At 37.6% G+C, this 20874-nt stretch overlaps 7 protein-coding genes across 7 annotated transcripts; 2 read left to right on the forward strand and 5 right to left on the reverse strand.

The window, feature by feature from the left end:
• Nucleotides 1-332: 332 nt before the first annotated feature.
• On the reverse strand, nucleotides 333-4104 carry L201_006759 (uncharacterized protein; the record flags this gene model as incomplete). The annotated part of the gene is made up of 11 exons (XM_066222477.1): nucleotides 333-377; nucleotides 450-510; nucleotides 572-805; nucleotides 910-1106; nucleotides 1177-1444; nucleotides 1514-2151; nucleotides 2206-2305; nucleotides 2353-2525; nucleotides 2581-2755; nucleotides 2837-3737; nucleotides 3807-4104. The coding sequence occupies 11 exons, from the start codon at nucleotides 4102-4104 to the stop codon at nucleotides 333-335; spliced, it is 3090 nt and encodes a 1029-aa protein (XP_066078574.1).
• An 880-nt stretch (nucleotides 4105-4984) lies between these two features.
• L201_006760 (uncharacterized protein) lies at nucleotides 4985-6423 on the forward strand (the record flags this gene model as incomplete). The annotated part of the gene is made up of 4 exons (XM_066222478.1): nucleotides 4985-5636; nucleotides 5736-5881; nucleotides 5967-6062; nucleotides 6163-6423. The coding sequence occupies 4 exons, from the start codon at nucleotides 4985-4987 to the stop codon at nucleotides 6421-6423; spliced, it is 1155 nt and encodes a 384-aa protein (XP_066078575.1).
• Nucleotides 6424-6718: 295 nt separating this feature from the next.
• L201_006761 (methylmalonate-semialdehyde dehydrogenase (acylating)) lies at nucleotides 6719-9411 on the reverse strand (the record flags this gene model as incomplete). The annotated part of the gene is made up of 13 exons (XM_066222479.1): nucleotides 6719-6748; nucleotides 6825-6971; nucleotides 7051-7150; nucleotides 7211-7294; nucleotides 7365-7541; nucleotides 7610-7706; nucleotides 7767-7847; nucleotides 7914-7984; nucleotides 8042-8146; nucleotides 8209-8311; nucleotides 8358-8641; nucleotides 8870-9003; nucleotides 9145-9411. 13 exons carry the CDS (start codon nucleotides 9409-9411, stop codon nucleotides 6719-6721), a joined length of 1680 nt encoding a protein of 559 aa, XP_066078576.1.
• Nucleotides 9412-10012: 601 nt separating this feature from the next.
• L201_006762 (uncharacterized protein) lies at nucleotides 10013-12100 on the reverse strand (the record flags this gene model as incomplete). The annotated part of the gene is made up of 10 exons (XM_066222480.1): nucleotides 10013-10267; nucleotides 10513-10602; nucleotides 10683-11037; nucleotides 11115-11137; nucleotides 11203-11241; nucleotides 11311-11337; nucleotides 11400-11472; nucleotides 11578-11689; nucleotides 11797-11849; nucleotides 11967-12100. 10 exons carry the CDS (start codon nucleotides 12098-12100, stop codon nucleotides 10013-10015), a joined length of 1161 nt encoding a protein of 386 aa, XP_066078577.1.
• An 830-nt stretch (nucleotides 12101-12930) lies between these two features.
• L201_006763 (uncharacterized protein) lies at nucleotides 12931-15442 on the reverse strand (the record flags this gene model as incomplete). Its single annotated transcript, XM_066222481.1, has 10 exons — nucleotides 12931-13432; nucleotides 13510-13998; nucleotides 14055-14147; nucleotides 14210-14350; nucleotides 14494-14722; nucleotides 14823-14876; nucleotides 14959-15022; nucleotides 15100-15150; nucleotides 15221-15251; nucleotides 15321-15442. The coding sequence occupies 10 exons, from the start codon at nucleotides 15440-15442 to the stop codon at nucleotides 12931-12933; spliced, it is 1776 nt and encodes a 591-aa protein (XP_066078578.1).
• A 599-nt stretch (nucleotides 15443-16041) lies between these two features.
• Nucleotides 16042-17812, forward strand: L201_006764 (uncharacterized protein; the record flags this gene model as incomplete). The annotated part of the gene is made up of 6 exons (XM_066222482.1): nucleotides 16042-16054; nucleotides 16118-16253; nucleotides 16317-16462; nucleotides 16526-17418; nucleotides 17554-17661; nucleotides 17756-17812. The coding sequence occupies 6 exons, from the start codon at nucleotides 16042-16044 to the stop codon at nucleotides 17810-17812; spliced, it is 1353 nt and encodes a 450-aa protein (XP_066078579.1).
• Nucleotides 17813-18363: 551 nt separating this feature from the next.
• Nucleotides 18364-20684, reverse strand: L201_006765 (uncharacterized protein; the record flags this gene model as incomplete). Its single annotated transcript, XM_066222483.1, has 6 exons — nucleotides 18364-18455; nucleotides 18559-18793; nucleotides 18906-19649; nucleotides 19727-19822; nucleotides 19911-20448; nucleotides 20542-20684. 6 exons carry the CDS (start codon nucleotides 20682-20684, stop codon nucleotides 18364-18366), a joined length of 1848 nt encoding a protein of 615 aa, XP_066078580.1.
• Nucleotides 20685-20874: the final 190 nt, after the last annotated feature.

Genomic DNA, 20874 nt, shown 5'->3' on the forward strand with positions numbered 1-20874 from the left:
CTGAAATAAACCTTTTGAATCCCATACGTAGTACTATCCTTCAAGGATTCTCTTTCTTTCCTCCCTTCGATTTATGTATACGCATTTTCATTAAAGCAATTTGTTTTCAATTAAACGGATCTTGACAAGGACAATCAATAATTTTTTTAGCTTCTGATAATTATCATTCCTATACATCTCAAGTTTGCTTGAATTTCATTTGCACAGGTCGTAGAGGCATCCTCCATCTCAGGGCATGCCCGTGAAGTTGCTAATGTATCAGGACTAAAAGATGCATCGTAATATCACCTTCCATTGAGTGTACTATACTATAATCGTTATTCGTTATAAATCTACATGATCACACAATCTTCTCGAACAGATAGAGCATACATTGCCTGGAAAATGACAACATTTAGTGGTCAGAGTCATTGAGAAATCGTTGTGAAGTCGCGGACCGGTTAACTCACTTTATCCACAGTCTTTTCAATCTTTTTCCAATCACTTCGCCTCTGAATAAATTCGTATATACTGGATCAAATTGCAACGTCAGCTGGAAGTTCTCTTTGGTAGATATTTCATTCTAACTTACTCCTCGGGCGTGAATGTACCTCCATATCTGGTTACATCCCGGACGATTTGAGCTAAATCTTTAGCATCACTGACGATATAAACATGACCAAGCATTTTCAAATTTGCGAAATCTTCCGTGATTCTCTGTTGTTTCAACGACGCTACAAAGGAATGATAGGTATTGAGGTCCGCTATGATCTGGAATCCACCTTCGAGGGAGATGATTTGTCGTTTTAGGTGTCTTTGTAGGATACTATAGCATAGTAATACATCAGTTATACGTCCAGATGAAAGGCCAAGGGAAAGGTGAGTTTTATGGGAATAGCGTGACTAAAAATGAAGATAAACCTGACTCACGCTTGTAACCGAATACCGACTTCCTGGTAGAATACCTCCAATACCTCTTTCGATGTACTACCCCTTAGCAGATTACAATGCATTTCTAAACATTTTATAGCTTCTTGACATCCTTTTGTTGGACCTAGATCTAGAGGTGTACCCTCTACAGGGTAATATTCTCTTGGTCCAGTTTTGGTTATAATGATATGTTCAACCTGTGTTATTTGACGTCAGCGTGTATACCCTTGCTGTACCCTTACAGCTGTGAGATACCTTTGTACTCACCTGATTCATCAAAACTTCTATACCAGCATTCAAACCAGCAGCTACAGCATCATCCAAAACACTTTCGAATCTCTTCTTTTCTCTCATCACGGCATTCAAGAAATCGGTTTTATCCACGTAAGGCGATAATTCCTTATCGAAATATACCTGAATCATAGATTGTATCGTATCACCAATATGAACCAATTCGAAGAATTGTAATAAAGGTGCAACTGATGTGGTTGTTTCGTGTTCCGATGGTTTATACGTTGACATTTGATTTGTTGCGCTGGGATATTATGAATGTAACGACCAACGTTAGCTGCCGTGTCAAGCACAAACGGATATGACAACTCACATCCTAAAACCAGGTGCTATATGTCTATCGCCTGCAGCTTTTAACATCAAGATGAAGATCTCTTCTATAGCTTCTCTGACGTGTAACCCAGATCTGCCAGGATATTTAGCAAACGTTTCTGCTCTTTTCAAAGAATCTCTATCAGCTTGAATGAGTTCTAAAGCCGTATCTAACGAGACCAGTAACTGTAATTTATCAAATGAGTTATCTTCTTTAGCATCTTGCGTTGTGGTATTATCCATTTTTTCGTTACTTGTAGGCAACTCATCTATATCGTCGGATTTTTCATTGATCACTTCATCTTCATCATCATCGATTTGACTCTTTTCTTTGATTTCAGCAGAATCAGGGACTTCAAAAACGACGTCTCCACCTTCTTCTTCCTTTTTGACTATTTTGCCATTTGATCCTGTCCATTTTTGTGGATTCAACATAGCTAATCCACTAACAGCTTGAGTTGATCCAGTCACTATAGCATTCGTTGCAAAAGTGACTGTTCTGGGTACAATCGTAACAGGTAATAACAAAGCATCTTTGAATCCAGCTAACACATTCCTTTTAACTTGATCAGGGTTTTCTGATGTAAGGAAAGTTGGGCCTGATCCTTGAGTTCTTTTCGCGGAATCAGATGCTCCAAGCTGTAATGTAAATTAGCATGATACGTCCATCAAGGTAATAAATTCTAAATTTACCTGTTGATCCCATGCTTTACAAATATCTTCCAGATGGTGTTTCACCCTTTCAGTCTCATCATCTAGATATTCGTCAAGGTGTTGCTCAAACATTCGGAATCTGTGCAACAAGTCAGAGATAGGTCATTTAACAGATTCTTTACTTACACCGTATCTTCCACCTTGGTTTTCGGTATACTACTCTGATCATCACCCAGTACTTCCATCACCAAATCAACCAATTTCCAAGCTTGTACGAAAGTAGCTGCAGTAGCTTGTAGGAAGAGATCTTGGGACACAGCTCTCGCCTGTGACAGTAAAGGATGAATATATTCACCGATCTGAAAGACAGATGAGCTATATATCATGATATCGCCAAAGAACAGCTCAACTCACAACATCGCTAGCTACTCTATCACAAAAGGACAAAATGACCCTTGCATTTGGAGGGAAAACTCTTTTCGCGAATTCAGCGTCTATACGGAACGCTCCCAAAACATGACTTATGAAAGCATCCATAGGTGTAAAATCTAATTGTCTTGTTGTGGCTCCGGTAGGAGTCTGTACTTTTCTGCAAGAGCCAGCATATATCCCATCAGTAAGGAGGACGTGACCCTGTTCATACTTGAATTGATTATCTTTCTTTACTTACATTATATTTTCTGAAGAATCCCATCTAGCAGTATCATAGAAAACTTCTCTCTTTTCTATCCAAACTCTACCGCACTCCCATTGGTCTCTTGATCTCGAGGATGATCTATCTTGGTTTAAGATGACTTGCCATAATTTCCAACTTGATTCAGCAGACAATTTCATTCCACTTTCATCCTTTTTAGAATCTGAAAGCTCGAATGAGATCAAACATGTTGAATCAAATCTATCTATTGATGATAATAAAGCTTGTCTCAAAAATCCCCAGTCCCTTAAAGGCTGTAAATTCGACGATAAGAATAGTATCAAAGTTAATAATAGATCTGATTGTTCTTCTAAAGTAGGTGGTACGCCAGAAGGTTTAGCTGGAAATAACAGAGCCAAAGTGGAACTTGGTGAATGTGATGATCTCAGATGATTACAATATGGTATCATTGATAGATGGTGATTTTTGTAAGACTTATAATATGGTCCAGGTGTGTTATTGGTCGTATTACCAAACCCATTGTATGAAGAAGAGGAGAATGAGTAAGATGATTTTGGTTTAGTAGGTGTAGCTGTAGGTGTAGGTAAAGCGAAAAACCCAGTTTTCTGTTGACCACTTCCAGTAGATTTCGTATTCGAAGGTAAAGGTAAATCATCAAAATCTAATAAATTATTTTCTTTCTGATTAAAACTATTTCCTCCATTCGTTATGCCTCCTCCTCCTGCTCCATTAGGTTTAGCACCTTCAAAATCACCAAAATCAACATCCTCGAACACATCATTGTTTTGAGTTGAAAAATCACCGAAATCATCATCAATCGATACTCTAGATTTCGAAGGTATAGAGAAAGATGATTTTTTAGGTGTTTGTATTGGTTTTTGTAATTCCTTTTTAGGTTTCTCAGGTGATGTGGATGCTGAATCAAGCCGTAAATCAGCTCAGACAATGAGACCAATCATATTATTGATTCGTCGTTGTGACTCACTATTATCAGGTAACAATCCTAACCATTTACATCTAACTTCCCAACCTCTTTCATCTCTAACTAATCTAGACAAAGCTCTATTTGATCTAGCTACATTAGGTAAATCCGGTATAGGTAGGAATTCTATTATCCTTAATACTACATTTTCAGGCCATCTACCAATCAAGGGTCCTGAGGATATCGATCCTCTCGCTGAAAGTTTTGAAGGTTTCAGGACAGATGCAAAACGAGTTGATAGATTATGTGAATTTGATCGTCCACCTGGTTTGGAAGGAGCTATTGGTGCCCATTTATCCATTTTAACTAAGTGAGGGTGTTGACCAGGGGAGTGACTTATAAGAATTGTCTTTAATGATAACGCCAGGTATACTGCAATGATCACAGCTCGTCAAAGAGGATCGAAAAATCAGAACACAGCCTAAGGTGACATGATAAGATACAGCCGGTCAGCTATCCGAACGTAACGACAACGAAACGCGAAGGAAAGCACACGACTCACGCGTGCTCCATCAGGCGCTTGGATCTTAAAGGTCAATTTGAGTTTCACTCTTATTTGTAGGCGCGCCATAACACATAAGGCTCAGCAGGCGCAGAAGCCCTTACCATACTGAACTTTACAACATTCAAGACACCATTTCATAAACTTGCTCCATTAATCAATGCATTAAGCAAAGAGTCGCCCACAAACGCCTATGACCTAAGTGTCGAAAGCCTTCCTTCTTATGGCTTCTTTAAATTGATTTTTGCGACGTATACAAAGTCTAGAACCGCCGGATCGGGTTATAAAAAGACCAAACTTTAGGTGTGGTATGGTAGGTAGCTTCCCTGTCGATCGCAGTTGTTCCTGAAAAATCCATAATCTCGTAATTCCTTTCCATAAACAAAGTTGTGAATTTGTAAACAAATCTTCCCCCTTTTTTTGTTACTTGGATGCAATAGGAAACTTATTTTTATGGGATTTATGAAACTGAAGTATGCACATGCGTTGTTCTGCTTGACTTTTCTCTCTATTTACATGTTCTGGTAGATGTTCGTTGCTATATAAAGATCGTATCGTGCTCTGCTCAGTATACAGATTATTCTGATTTCCCCTCTTTTTCCCAAATACCAAATACATTCAAGTTATTCTCAACACAACGAGAACAATCAATCAATCAATCAATCAAATAATCACCAATATGAAAATCTCGTTACTTTTCACCCTTCTCCCATTATTAGCTATATCTTCAGCTGCTCCAGCTCCACCAGCAACTTCAACATCCATTTCATCCAGTCATATATCATCGTCAACTGTTCCAGGTAGAAGTAAAAGCTCAAGTTCAGCATCTGCAACTGCAGCTGCCAGTGCCAGTAAATCGACTTCTGTATCCTCAAGTGTCACCTCTCACTCTACAGTTGCAGGAAGAAGTAAGAGTTCAAGTTCCGCTTCAGCTACAAGTAAATCTACTTCAGCTTCTTCAAGCGTCATAACTTCATCAACAGTTGCAGGAAGAAGTAAATCCTCATCTTCGGTTACATCTTCAACTTCCTCCAAAGCGATCTCTGTATCAAGCAGTGCGTCTAAATCAGCTTCAGCTTCTTCATCAGCCTCGGCAGCAAGTCAATCTAGTTCCGTCTCAGTATCAACAGCATCAGGTTTAGGATTAAGTTGGCAAAGTTATCAAAAATTATCAAATACAAAAGGTTTAGGATGGTATTATAATTGGGGTATATATCCAATGTCAATGGGTAACATTGAATTCGTACCTTGTATTTGGGGTGAAGCTACTATCAATGATTGGGATGGTACGGTTCCTTCTGGATCTACGCATATTTTAGGTTTCAATGAGCGTAAGTCAATATTATATAAAAACTGAAAAACGATAATCAGTAATTGCTTGAAAGAATCTTTACTGACTTTACTTATCATTTCCTTGTTTCGCTATACAGCTGATCAAGGTTCAGCCGCTGGTGGATCAAATCTCAATGCTACATATGCTGCGACATTACATCAAAAATGGACAACCAAGCTCAAAACTAAAAATGTCAAAATTGGTACACCGGCTGTAGCCAGAGGTAGTGTATCGTGGTTTAACGTGAGTAAATTTGGGAGTTCTTCATTTAGAAAATTAGAAAAGAAACTGATTCCAAACTTCTACTTTACACTTGAATATATAATAGGGCTGGCTAAAAGCTTGTAATGGTCAATGTAAATACGATTTCGTACCTATACATTTCTACGGTACAAATGCCAATGATATGATCACTTATATCAAGGTGAGTTAAAGTAGTCCAAGTTTATCCCTCATCTTTTAAAAGTTAAAAGAAAGTAAGCTTAGTACTGACATCTCATTACATGTATTCGGTAATCACTTAGACATTCCCTTCAGGTGGTAAACCAATTTGGTTAACAGAAGTAGCATGTTTAGATTTTTCATCTGGACAAAAATGTACTTTACAAGAAAATAAAGATTTCATGAAAACCGCTATTACATGGTTTAAATCTACAGAAGGTCAAAAATATATTGAAAGATGGAGTTGGTTTGGTGCTTTCCCTGATCAATATAATTCAGCTTGGGGTTTAGAAAATCAAGATGGAACACTAAATGATTTAGGTAAATATTATTTAAGCTTGTAAGGAATGAGAGTGAAGTAATTCATGGGAAACTGGTAAAAAGATTAGATATGCTGGATCATATACATATAGTCAGAAAATCAGTTGGACAGATTGTGGAGTTCTACGGACAATTTCAGTTTTAATAATCATATACCTTATACTCTAGCAGAGCTGAGCATTTAGGACATCTGACATATACCAAAATGCATGATTGAAACAACTTGAAAACATATAGCACTGAACCCGGTATGAGATAGCCTAGTCTAATATTACATTATCGAGATTGAGATCGCGGTATAATTTCCTATTCACGTAACTAATGGATTTGTGGCATGTGTACACTTGCCTATATATCATATTCTTTGAATCAGCTTTCCTCTATACAACGGTACGTGTAGAAATCCAACTGTCGTTTCACTTACCCTGTTACCAACAGCATCGGCGGCTGGCCAAAGAGAGGTAGTTGTCTTCTTGTATGTATAGAAATCGATACCTGATTTACCGTAGAATGGAATATCGCCCTTGAAAGAGCCTTTGTTTCCTGACCAGTTGAACATTGGCAATGGTACCTAGAAAAAAATGATCAACTACTGACCCTATTACACAGGCTGACAATCTATCGCAACATCTTCTGTGTATGATACTTACTGGTACAGCAACGTTTACACCGATCTGTCCTGGTTCAGCTTCGAGCTCGAATTTTCTAGCTGAAGAACCAGAATTGGTGAAGATGGAAGCTCCGTTTCCGCTATTAAAGCACCAGGATCAGCAACAAAGCTAAAGTCTGTGTGATGTATACCGAGCTTACTATTTGTTTTGGTTGATGATCTCAATAGCATCATCAAGCGTTTCAGCTTCCACTATGGTGAGCACAGGACCGAAAATTTCGTTTCTATAGCAAATTGATTGTTCAGCTCACTTGAACACCAATGGTGAATTCGACAGCGGACACATAAACTCACTTGTATGCACTCATATCGACTGTACATTCAACTACAGTCGGTCCAACGAAATTGCCGTTAGGGTATTCAGGGACCGAAAGTCCTCTTCCATCAAGGAGAATCTTTCCACCTTCTTGCTCTACGGTAGAGATATAATGTTCAACTCTGGCTTTAGCATCTGGAGAGATGACAGGTCCGCTGTTTGTCGAATCCAGTCAGTTATACTCTCATAGCTGGGCATGATCACCTTCCCTAAGCGAGCTTACAGATCAGCACCTTCCTCAAATCCACCAGAAACCTTCAAAGCTTTGGCTCTTTCCAATAATTCCGGAATCCATTGTCTAGCAGCACCAACAAAGATAGCTACATAGTGTATTTGTCAGTTTTACAGCACTCAGAGAGAAGTGTTGATAAATGACGTACCAACTGATAACGCCATACATCTTTGTCCAGCAGCACCGAAAGCAGCACCAGCGACAGCGTTAAGCGAGAGGTTCTTGTTGGCTACGAGGGAGATGATATCAGTTTCGGCCATGAACCCATTTACAGCATATCAGCTGCAATACGTACCATCAGGCATTACAACACAGTGGTTTTTGGCACCCAAATTAGCTTGTACTCGTTTACCAAGGGGAGTTGCTCTACATGAACAACGTCAGTTGATTTGAGGAATACGACCTTTTAGTGAGACAACTAACCTATTATAAATATGTTCACCGGCTTTGTCACCCCCCACGAAAGAGATAGCTTTGATAGCTGGATCGTCACAGATTCGGTTAACCGTTGGTGCTCCACCATGAACGCTATATAGTATATTGTCAGCTATCTCTCATCGATTAAAAGGCCTATTTGCAGCTGAACTCACACGTTAATCACACCAGGAGGAATACCAGCTCTTTCACATAATTCAGCAATGATCATCGTAGCTCCTGGATCCCTTTCAGAAGGTTTGACAATAAGTGTGTTACCTATCATCATATCAGCTAAAGTCTTGTGAACAATGAAAAAGCTGACCTGTTACAGTAGCCAAAGCAGCAGACCAAAGAACGATCATAGCAGGGAAATTGAATGGAGTTATAGCAGCAGTTACACCCAAAGGTAATTTTCTTGAAAAAGTGTCCATATCCGCTGAAACCTCTAATTTATCACCTAATAAAGTATTTGTTATGGCTGTAGCAGTTTCAACAACTTGTAAACCTCTTCCAACATCTCCTAAAGCATCAGCAAATGTTTTACCTTGTTCTAAAACAATTGATTTTGCTATATCAGGTTGATGTTGCCTGATTAAGTGTTGTAAGCTAGATAAGTGTCAGGAGAGATAAGCGTGCTTTTCTACAAGTTAGATCGTACACCGATTCATGGACATCATTGTCCAGCTGGCAGACTTGGGTATATAGATCGGCAGAAGACTGATTTATCTCAGAGTGCTCCGAGTACGTGTCGGGCAAGATCCTCGACTCGCTTGTCACGAAGATAGACGCCTTGCTCCATCAATCAAAACATGATGTAAATGGACTGATACTCACTCAAACATGACTCTTTGTCTTTTCATCACACTAGTTTTACTCCAAGTCTTGAAAGCTTGAGAAGCAGCATCAACAGCATCACTAAATTCTGATGATGTAGTTTCTGGTACTTTAGTTAAAAGAGTTTGAGTAGACTATTTATCGTATCGAATGACAAGATAAGGATATCATTCCATCAGCTTTCTTTGATATCCAGATCAGATCCAATGGCGGGAGAGGGCTCATCTAAGCTCTTATGGTCAAGCACAGTTAAAAGACAGAATACTAGAACTTACAGGATCATGAACATTTAACCATTTATCAGTTTTACTTTCTCTAAATTCACCACCAATATAATTTTTTGTATTACCACCTAAAGCTGAAGTGCCTTTCCATTTATCTGTAACTTCTTTAGCTGCTTCTGCAGCCAAGGCCGATAAACCATTTTTACTACTGTCCTTAGTTGAAGAAGATGAAGAGGCTAAAGCTGGTGAAGCGTATGAACGTGTTATCAATCGAATAGGATGGATTGGAATGGTTGTTCGTTGGAATGTTCTGATCATCTTGATAGTATTTCCTTCAAAATCAGATATTTAGAAGAAATAAGAAGAAGATAAGAGTAAGAAGAAATGTTGTGATTAGAAATGAAAAAGAGGTTGAAGAAGGGGGGGGGGGGGGGGATTCATTATGTACCAGGTGATAATGATATAATCTATACTGCATGTATGTGCCCTACAATTCGGTTAAATGTTCACATGACGGTATTACCTTGACATCGGTCGGCGCTTTAACCGAGTTTTCAAGCAGAGATAGCTCGGCTATTTATCTTACAACTACCTTATTGCATCGTTTTTCCTTATACAGATCTGAAATGGTTTTACGTGTACATATATGTATCGATTGGACAAGATCAGTCTTTTGCTTCAAGCCCCAAATTGACCATTACTATTGTCAATCATATAAGCGAGTTTTGTGTTTACGTTCAAAGATCTTTGCATGTAGATTGTCCATTTCATCCGAAAGAACCATTTCCGATACTACGAGTACTACTACTACATATATGTATGGTATGATAACATTGACATTGAAATCCGTGTTGAGTTCAATTCTTGTATTCCCTTCTGTTATCATTCTATAATCCGTTATCTAGCCCAAAATCCTCAATTAAGCAGCTACTTTACCTGTAGTACTTGTCATTTCCCTAGCTTCTAGTTTCATATCATTAACACCTGAATCTATCTTCTGTTTATTGTCATCAATTTCAGCTATCTGAGCAGCTTCAGCAGAAGAAGGTAATTCAGCTTCTATCTGATTTGCATCGTTTACCATTGATAATTCTGTGATGTCTGCTTGTTGTAATGGTCCAGGTTGATAACATACTGTTCTCATGATATCTAATTGAGTTCGAAGTATCCATGTCTATTTATAGTTAATTAAGAAGGATTTTCACGCATTAAGAATTCAGGTGAGATTGATAATGATAATCGACGAATAGTTTGGTTGGATGGATCAATGTAAGTTGGTATATCCATATTTTCAGTTTGATCAGTAGTGGTTGGATGATGAATATCAGGATTGTCGATAGAAGTAGAAATAGGAGAAGGGGTAATATACATCTGTCCGTGAGCTCTCAAATACATTGCACCTAAAAAACGTGTAGTTACTTGTGCGACTGAATAATATCTCCAAGATGACCAAGGGAAAGTCAATGCTGATAATCCAGTAATATTTAATTTAGATGGGTCATTGACGATCTATTGGTGTTTATATTATGTATCAGCCTTTCACTTGCGTCCTTTCAATCGAATAATAGAGGGAGATATTCATGACTTGCTTGATTTTTCAATTCAACGAATTTACCAACTCTATCAGTTAAAACAGCTTTTATACCCCATGAAATAGCAGTTCTCATTTCATTTTCATCATTTACAGTCCAAACTGTAATTTCTTTTCCTTGTGATTTACATTCTTTTATAAAATCTTGACCTTGTTTACACATTAATAAAGGAAAACACATTGAAAAACCTTGACAATGTTGCCAAAAATATGATTTTACAATTGGAATTGAAAATCCAATATGATATCTTTTACATTCTTTTAAATATCTATATGCAGGTTTTATAAATAATGGATGCCATAAACCTAATATTATCCGAGGTGATAACGCTGTAGCATGATCTGGATATTGTCTTTTTATATTAGAATATGAAAATACTGTCAGTGGGAAATGTGATGATATCCTCGTTATATGAAAACCCAGTCTCACCGTATTATCCTGGACATTTCAGGCTACGGAATCAGGTAAGAATTAGCTTCACGAGCTCGTGATCATGGTGACTCGATACCTAACTTACGAATAATTTCTCTGGGTCATTTTGCATTTTACAGTCAATCTGACGTGATAGAATAGCTTAATAATCTGTCCTCAACTCGAATTCCGATCCTGAATACCGACAACTTACGTTCAAAGTGACATGTCTATTTTCAGGCTGAAAAAATACATCAGCTGTGTTTCCCTCCTGAGACTGATTTTAGCTTTTTATATGCTCACTTTCATCAACAAAGCTATCAATTCTTCGAACAATGGTATAGGTTGTACAGGTTCTTTTGTCGTTCGCACGTGTCTAGATAAAAAATCCAGATTAGATGTTAGTATAAACCAAATTATTTATATACGAGTTTGATTTGAAACATGTATAGATCAATTCTAAGGGTACTACTACACTTACTCTATAACATCTTTCCAAGGTTGTGTTTTAATTAAACCTTTCCCTGTCGTAGTTCTATCCAAAGTCGGATCATGAAACATCAAAATTACGCCGTCTGACGTAGCATGAACATCTATAATAAATATGACCAAATTCATTAATTAGTGAAATTGTTGGATATATCAGATAATAATTTCATTTTGAATTTGATATCTGAATTTGAACAAAAGTATTACTTACCAGATTCAATTCCATTACAACCTTCTTTAATAGCAGCTTGAAAACTTGCTAATCTATTTGAAGAAAGACAAATTATTAGTTACACAATTCAGCTTGCTTTCGTTTCGGGTACATATTACACATTATCAAGATTTTCAGATCTACTACACAAATAACGAAATTCAACTCACGTGTTTTCAGGTAAATGTGCAGAAGCACCTCTATGACCCCAGCATTCAATATCTTTAGGCTGTCTATCCGGTATAGGTATAGGTGATGGAGTAAATGTGGAAGTAGATGTAGATTTTATAGTTTTATTCGACATGATCGATAAATGTAATTTTGAGTAACCTCTGCTTGTAGACAATTGAAGTAAGATTCTGTTAATTCGTAATATGTTGTACAAAGACTTTCCACTTAATCTTGAGATTGACAAAATTTGATTGTAGATTAACTAACGTTGTTGATATATCTATAAAATCTCAAAGTAACAGTTTGTTATTGTATTTTCAAAGAATAACCAGCAAAATAACAGAAAAAAAGAAGTCAAACAGAATATTAAAGTTGATTTCAATGTACACAATATGAGAAATGATACAAACAGTCACAGTAAACCCAAAAAAAAAAGGTCAAAATATCAAAATATCAAAAACAACTTCGTAGTTCGGTTATTGTCATTTTGTTTTTCCTGTTCTTTATTTCTTTCTTTCGGGAATGATCATAGCGCGTCATAAGCTTTGGAAATTGACGTTATACATCGCTTTTTCTCAACAATCATGAGTTTTGGGGATGCTTGGCGCTTATAGACTTGAACTATGCACAGTACGAGTATAGTAGTACATATAACTTCAGTCTATACTCACTTGAATTGGCCATATAGCCTTTTTACAAGAGCTCGCAATGATCAAACGCTCTCGCGTCTATAAGGTTAGATGGCAGATTTAGAACTGCGTCGGCTCGGTCCGAAAGCCGAAGAGGTTTTTATGTCTATTTCACGTTCACGTTTGTAAAGTGAAAACACGTTCATGATTTATCTGTATGTAATGGTCTGTAAGGGTCAAACCAAAACCGTGGAAAGTATATACAATTCGTTTGCATCCCAGAATAGAATCACTATCTGTGTTTCATGTATAGTATAAGATAATGCTCCATACTTTACTCGGCTTCATTTTCTCCACCACTACTTGACACCCAATGACCCTCATCAGATTTCAACACACCTAATCTTGCACCTCTTTGTCTCAAAAATTGAATTACTTCTTTACCGTTTCTTCTACCTTTTGGCAATTCCCTTTCCCATTCATTCAAATTTTCTTCTTCCTTTGATGGTTTCAGCACCTCACCACCGAATTCTTCTGCTAACCAGAAAGAAGAATTTATTTGCTGATCTTTCGATTCAATCTGTAACAATACTCTAGCTAATTCTTTTGCAGCTTGTAATCTTGTTCTTAAAACGTGTTTGACTAATACTCTCGATGGTAATTTTTTGGGTTTGACGTATTTTTCAGGTTCAGTTGAAGGTGGTAATCCTGCTATTTTTGGTGGATCAGGTGCAAATGATTTATACGATTCTAGGAATGATGGTAAAGGGAATTCTGATTTTCTAGGTGTCCAAATACCGATTAACAATCTCCACGAAGCAACAAGTCGTTTCATACTGTATCATTGGAATGCAGCGTTAGTAAGGGTGACTCGAAACCTCTTTCAGAAACAGTGATGAAGGTGGGAACTCACGCATTGTAGTTCTCATCGATAAGAGCCGAGTGAGTTCTGCCTAGAGCCCAGATAGTTCCAGCAGCGAGTACAACACCGAAAGCGAAACCTTTCAATGCTCCCCAAAGCAGGAAAAATAATACAGGATAATAGATCAAACTGATAAGAACACCAAACGCAACCTTCATTTGAGCTTGAGTTTCCATTTCTTCTTCAGCTAACTTTGATCCTTGGTACCCCATGATGTATACTGGTATATGAATCAGCATAGGAACAATGAAAAATGGGAGATGGAAAAGGCAGATCAATGTGTCTTTGATAAAGTGGAATAAAGTTGAGAACCGATTTGGCAATGAAACGGGAAGTGAGGGATCTAGGGTTGACGACAGCGAGATATCGGAAAGGGCAGAGTTGGTCAATCGTGATGAAGTCAACAATCGATGATATGTCGCTAAGATAGATTTCAGTGATTCTATCGATTCTCCTGGAGTAGTGAATAGATCCACAAGCCTATTACAGGAATATCAGCTGTATGACACCGCGACGATCTTTTCAGGTTAACTTACGTTTGCGATACTTGAACATAATCCTTCAGTGCTAGGTCATCCTCCCTGATCCATAACAGCTCTCTGGCCATCTGAGCAGCGAAAGCAGTGTCCCTGATCACAGAAAAATCAGCTACATCTTGATAGGCACGCCAGACACTGGAGATCTAGCTAACCAATCCGGAGCGTTTACTGTCATTTTCTTCAACTCTGTATCAATCGTCCAAGTCATCCGCTTGACGGCTAGTCTACTGTCTCCCTCTTTTTCAGAGAGGAACTGCGACTCGTAAGAATCCATAGTAATTGGTTCTCCATAGCTATGTGAATCATGTCAATCAGCTCTTACTCCTATTTGGACGTACAATTTCCGAAAGTATGCTCGATGAGGAGTGCACATGTATCATTACATGAGCTGCATAGCGTGTAGCGGTGAAGCGAATAGTATGAGAAGAGGACTTACTGCACTACAACTCGACTTCTATACTTCCTTTTGTCCACATAAGCTATACCAACGGGTATTACTATAGCTTTTTTACCTTTTTTGGGTCCAGCGTTTTCTTCTGTTCCTTTCAAGTACCTGACATATTCTAATGCTGACCAGGAAGTACCATCTTTTAAGGGGATCATATGTGGCTCAGTATGGGATGTGCCTTCCGGAAAGACACCTATACTCTCGTCGAGAGCGAGAGCTGTTTGGGTAAATCCGTTACCATATCCAGGTCAGCGAACAAGTCGCGTTACTCAAGCCTAGTAAAAACCTGTTGAGGTAATATAAGATCGACGACATACCTTCAAAAGTACCTCTAAATAGTTTTTGGTTGTTTTTGGTCTTCCTATCTACAGCTGTAAGAGAAGTTTGGTCAGCTACATCACCTGCCGCGAGTATCCAGATGATCAACAGGCTATTCAGCAGTGGAATCCTTACCGATATTTCCAGCATTCCTTAAAATAGCTCCGGCTACTGGATTTTTGAACAAGGAGTCTTTAACCTGACAAAAATGGTAAAATACAAGTTAGCTAGATATCCCGGGAGCGTTGAACCAAAGCTCAGGAAGATAAAGCTTACCCAATAGTGTAAATAATGCCCATGTGGGATAGTATTACTCAGAATGGCGGGCTACCGGAAAGTATCAATCGTAAGTCGGCGCATTTCAAACTTTAGAGCATTGTACCACAGTCTAGCTTACATCCAGAGCCATATTAGCATGAGAACAAGCGCTATTGAAGGACAGATTGATCAGTTACAACGGTTCAGTCCTTATTATACAGCTGAATTCAAAGACATACAATATTATAGGTCCTTGATCTGGTACATTTTCACCACCATGAACTTCAATCTGACGAAAGAAACTACATATAGCCGAATTGGCTAAAGCGCATAATGGTCCATGAGAGAATCCAAAAGGCATTGTAAAAAAGATCTGCCGGAATGTATAAAGTTGATATCGAAAGAAGTCACCTTCTTTTGGGTATAGAGGAGATTAAAGGAAAGAAGAAGTAGAAAAAGAGTATATGGCCAGGTATGTAAGTAGGATAATATATTATCTTTGTTGTACTCTCCTCGTATTACCTAAGATGGACTAGGATCCGATAACCCGATAAAGGTTACAAACATGATCATAGCACGTAAACGCTCGGTCCCGCCCTGATTATCTAACTGTCTTATTATCTTGGCTAATCAGCGGACATTGGTACCACTCCACTGTGTAGCCGGGATAAATGACGGGAAATACCGTTAGACGAAAATAGGTTGGTCACCTTGAATAACCTAAAGCGGATATGACCGCTATTTTCAAAATCTAGAGTTAGATAGATTTGGTTCCTCCACATTATTTTTGTAAATAAATTTATAAAGAGAGAGAGAGAGAGAGAGAGAGAGAGAGAGAGACAGGAAGCAAGAAAAAGATGTATATTGCGTATTATCTTTATCTTCTAACTTGATTAGCTGTATCATATCAGCATTCTTCATCGTTTCATCTTCGGCTACTGACCTATAGTACAGAGAAGGATGTCACAAAAAGGTAAGCTGACTCCATGTCGTTATCATCACCTATGGACAGACAGCTTACATCATTAAACCGCAGATCTCGACGCTGCCGTATTGGCATACTTGGTGAAGAGAGGATTCACAAAATCAGTTAAAGCATTAGAAAAAGAAACCGATGTCAAAGCTGGTGAGGCGGGAAAACTTGAAGCTGTATGGGCTGCTTCACAATCCAAGTAAGCTATCCTCCTCTTGTTTTTGTAATGTGGGATGATTTAGCTAACATTGATGATTTACAGAGACGAGGACACAAAAATGTCATCTTCTTCTTCTTCCTCATCTAGTCCCTCAAGTTCCGATAGTGATAGTGACAGTAGTAGTGATAGTGACAGTAGTAGCGATAGTGATAGCGAAGATGAAATCAAGAAGGAAGTAAAAGTAGCAGGTCAGTTCAGTTCACTCATTGTGCCTGTCTTTTTTTTTCATCAAAGCTGAAGAGATCGTTTAGCTGCTATACCTTTACCTGAATCAAGTTCAGACTCTTCATCCTCAGACTCTGACTCAGATTCTGAATCCGGTTCAGAATCAGATTCGTCTTCTTCGTCATCTTCCTCCTCATCATCATCAAGTTCTTCTTCATCTTCATCTTCAACATCAAAATCATCTTCTGGAACATCAGCTAAAGAAGAACCAAAATCAGCTTTATCAAGTGTAACACTTAAAGGCGAATCAACATCCTCTTCATCTTCATCCTCATCTGGAAATGACAGTGAGAAAAGTGTCAAGAAATTCTTAGATGTTGAAGCTTCAGAATCCGGCTCGGAATCAGATTCAGAATCAAGTGATTCAGATTCAGACTCAGATTCTTCATCTTCAGCTTCCTCGTCATCATCATCATCATCATCAGATAGTGATTCAAGTTCAGAAGAGGAAGAAGAAGAAGAAGAAGCACCAAAACCTGTCATTGGACAAAAAAGAAAAGCACCTTCACCAACTCCATCTTCCTCGTCTTCTTCAAGTTCTTCATCATCTTCGTCTTCGTCTTCATCCTCATCCTCATCCTCATCTTCTAGTTCATCATCCTCATCTTCATCCTCAGACTCAAGTTCAGAATCAGGATCAACGCCTGCTGTGACAGTAGTTACGACTAAGAAGCGAAAATTAGAAGATGGTACTGAAGCTATAACTTCAACCACTACAACTACAGTCACACCAGCTCATTCACACCATAAACATCATCATGTTAAAGAAGAATTTGGTACACCTGCAAGTAGTGGATATGGTACACCAACAAATTCAGGTAAAAAACAAAGAATTCAAGGTCAAAGATTTGAAAGAATTAAAATGGATAACGTATCTTATCATCATGATGGTTTAAAAGATAATTCATTTGCTGCTAGAGTAAGTCAATACAGTTCTGCTCATCTACCACACCGTATCATGATTGAAACCCTTGATCAAATGTGAAAAACTCAACCATTAATAACTTAATCTTACTGACTATCTTCAATTTTCTATTTTGTTTAACTCCATTAGGAAGCTGCGGGTGCAAGTATGAACGATTATGGAGCTAAAGCTTCAAGGGATTTAATCGTTACTAGAGGGGCAGGATTCAGAAAAGAGAAAAACAAAAAGAAGAGAGGAGTGAGTGATCACCATTTTCTTTGCCTATTTTCCTGAATCGCGTATACAACGTCCAAAGCAGGTCGAAAACTAATGTGCAAATCATATCTTACAGAGTTATGTCGGTGGTGAAATCACCTTGGCTACTCATTCAATCAAATTCGATGATTAATCGTATCTTCTACCTCAAATTCGGGGTCAGCATCAATGGATCGCCGTTGCTGAAAACACTCTGTACCTCTAGAAAACGAGATCGGACAGTATCTGCCTTTGTTTATCAATAGCTTGAATATCCTTAGCTTATGTCAATTGACATTTCTAAATTAATTCGTTTTGGGTTCTCAAACGTTTTCATATTGTTTTTTTTGTATATGCATTACTTGTTTCATACTGATCATCCGGTACTCCCCATGACGAATCTCAAGGATTCGATGATATCTCAATATTGTAAATTTATGCATATATGAGGGTATACATATCTTCATTTCTAGCTTTATGTGGGTATAAGATAGTTATTGATTTTGAGGAGGTATAAACTTTTATCTATACACACGAAATGTGTTATAGCTAGTTTTTTCGGTGTTCTTTCACTATGTACGATACCTAAGCATTCGCATATTCCCCCGCATGATGTGTCCTCTCTGCTTCTTCCATATTCCTGCATCTAGTTGAATGTTCGTTTGATAGCAATTTAGGAAATCTGATTTTTTGCACAATCAGACTTTATTGAGGTGGATCGACAGGTGTAGGTGGATATGTCAAACATGAATCGTGAATAACATTTAATGCTTTTATAGCATCTTTCTCTTCGATCACTGTGAAGAGTATACAGGAATTATTAGTTTTCATTACGTCAAGAAATATGTTTCATTTTAGAATTTTCGCAGCAGAGATGATTGATAAAATCGATAAACTTACCACAAGAAATATTAATTTCACTAGCACCTTGAGAAATCATTTCAATATTAACTTGAGCTTTTGCTAAAGCGGTGAACATTGCACCTGCAGAACCAATAGCATTTCTCATATTTCTACCAACTAAAGATAAAATTGCCATTTCTTTTGAAACAGAAACATCACCAATTTTTTCTAAATCTGTGATTAATCTTGTTAATCTATGTCTATGTGTGAATGATTGCATTGCCATTGAAACCTACACAATTGAAAAATCGTTAGTCAGTAGTCGCCCAGATTACATGCAATTATGTTCGGCAATATATATTATGGTCAAATTAACATAGTAAAGAAAACCCTTTTGGACTCACATGAACTTCACTTGTACTAATTAAATCAACAACCACACCAGCTCTATCCAAAGTACCGAAAATTCTAGCTAAAAACCCATGTGATAAAGTTTTTCTATTTGAATGAATATTTAAAACTATAATTGAATCTTTTATAGTTACAGCAGTTGGCATTCTATCTTCTATAGTCAATTCTTGTTGTTTTTGTGGAATTTGAGTATTTAAAGATCTTGGGAAAGATTCATCTGGATAGATAATTGTACCTTTACCTTTTGGATTTTCAACATTTTTAATTCTAATTGGAATTCTTGCTTTTATGACTTGTTCCATTGTAAAAGGATGTATAACTTCTGAACCATAATAAGTTAATTCTGCAGCTTCATCTGGTGTGATTATAGGTACTAATCTTGCATTTTTAACTTTTCTTGGATCTGCTGTAAAAATTCCATCAACTTCTTTCCAAACTTGTAATTCTGATGATTTTAATCCAACTGCACATAATGCTGCACATAAATCTGTATATCCTCTACCAATTTGTGCTAATAAAGATCCAGGTACAGGTCCAAAATATCCTGTAACCACAGGTACTCTTTCTCCACATTCTCTTAATCTTTCACCTAATTTTATAGCTAAATGATCATAAAATGCTTGTCCCAATTGTGCTACACCTTGATCACCTGTCGCTGTAAGTGCTGCATCTCCAATGACTTCAGAGAAAGAAGAGTCCACTATGTTGTCTAAAGCTACTAATTCTGAATCGACACCCTGATTGTGTTGAGCTGGAGATCAGCATGGATAGTCTGTAAAAATCAGGAAGATCCTCAATTGGTTTAAAAACTCACTCTATCTCTCAATGCGGCAGCCACTATTTTACAAGCTAATCTTTCTCCAGTTCCCACTATAGAATCCTGACTCCTTGGACTGATTTCATCGATAATCTATCATTCACATGTATCTTATAAGTATTATTTTCTCCTTACACGTAGATTTCAGAATACTACTATTACATGTCCACCTAAAACTCACTTGAGCAGCATACAAGAAACCTCTTAAACTCTCACAATCTCTTTCAATCTCATCTTCTAATTCATCTCTTAATGGACCTGATTTCAATGAGTTTCTAGCAGCTTCCAAATGACCTTTTTTCAATATATCCACTGTTTTATGAAATCCTTGTTCTTCTTCCTGTTGTTGTTCAGCTTCCACTGTAGTAGGTGATTTCGGTGGTGATCTACCTCTAAAACCTGATGAAGGTGTAAATGGACTTGGTGAAGATGATCTTGTATTATTATTTACATCTAATTGTGATAAAGATGATATAGATGATGACATTATTGAATCTTTACCGAAGAAACCTGATCCAACTCTTTTAGGGAAATATGGTGTAGCTGTACCTGATAAACTACCTGCTCTACCATTTTCTTTTGATGATGAAGAAGCGGAAGGTGGTGCCAAAGCTTCTCTAGAAGCTTGTAATAATAGATTCGTAGTTCCTAATGCTTTGGTGTGTGATGATCTGGCTGAACATACTATAGCTACATTTGTTCCACTCAGTATATATGATCTGTTGAAAGGGTTTTCACCTCCGTTGTTAGCTGGGACGTAACGAGGACATATAGAAGATATACAAAATATGGAATATCAGATTTCGACTTACTCGACAATATTAGTGATATTTTCTAGACTCTTTCCTACAGATGTACCACCATACTTCTGTACTATCCAAGGGACATTTGGATCTGCTGAATTTCGATATAACTCTTCAGGAGTAGCTGAAGTAGGTGTTGATCCAGATGACATTCTCTATGGATTTTTCAATATTCCTTTGGATGATTTGTTACTACGGATGTATTATCGTGCTTGTCCTTTTGTTGGGTTGTCTTGAATATAAAATTGATATGTACAGTCTTTTAAATCTAATTTGCATGTTATCAGTCCTCTTTTATTTACATTACACATCTCACTCGAGTAAATTCCATTTCCCCATCTC

Source organism: Kwoniella dendrophila, chromosome 9 (assembly GCF_036810415.1).
Source record: "Kwoniella dendrophila CBS 6074 chromosome 9, complete sequence".
NCBI classification, from domain to species: domain Eukaryota; kingdom Fungi; phylum Basidiomycota; class Tremellomycetes; order Tremellales; family Cryptococcaceae; genus Kwoniella; species Kwoniella dendrophila.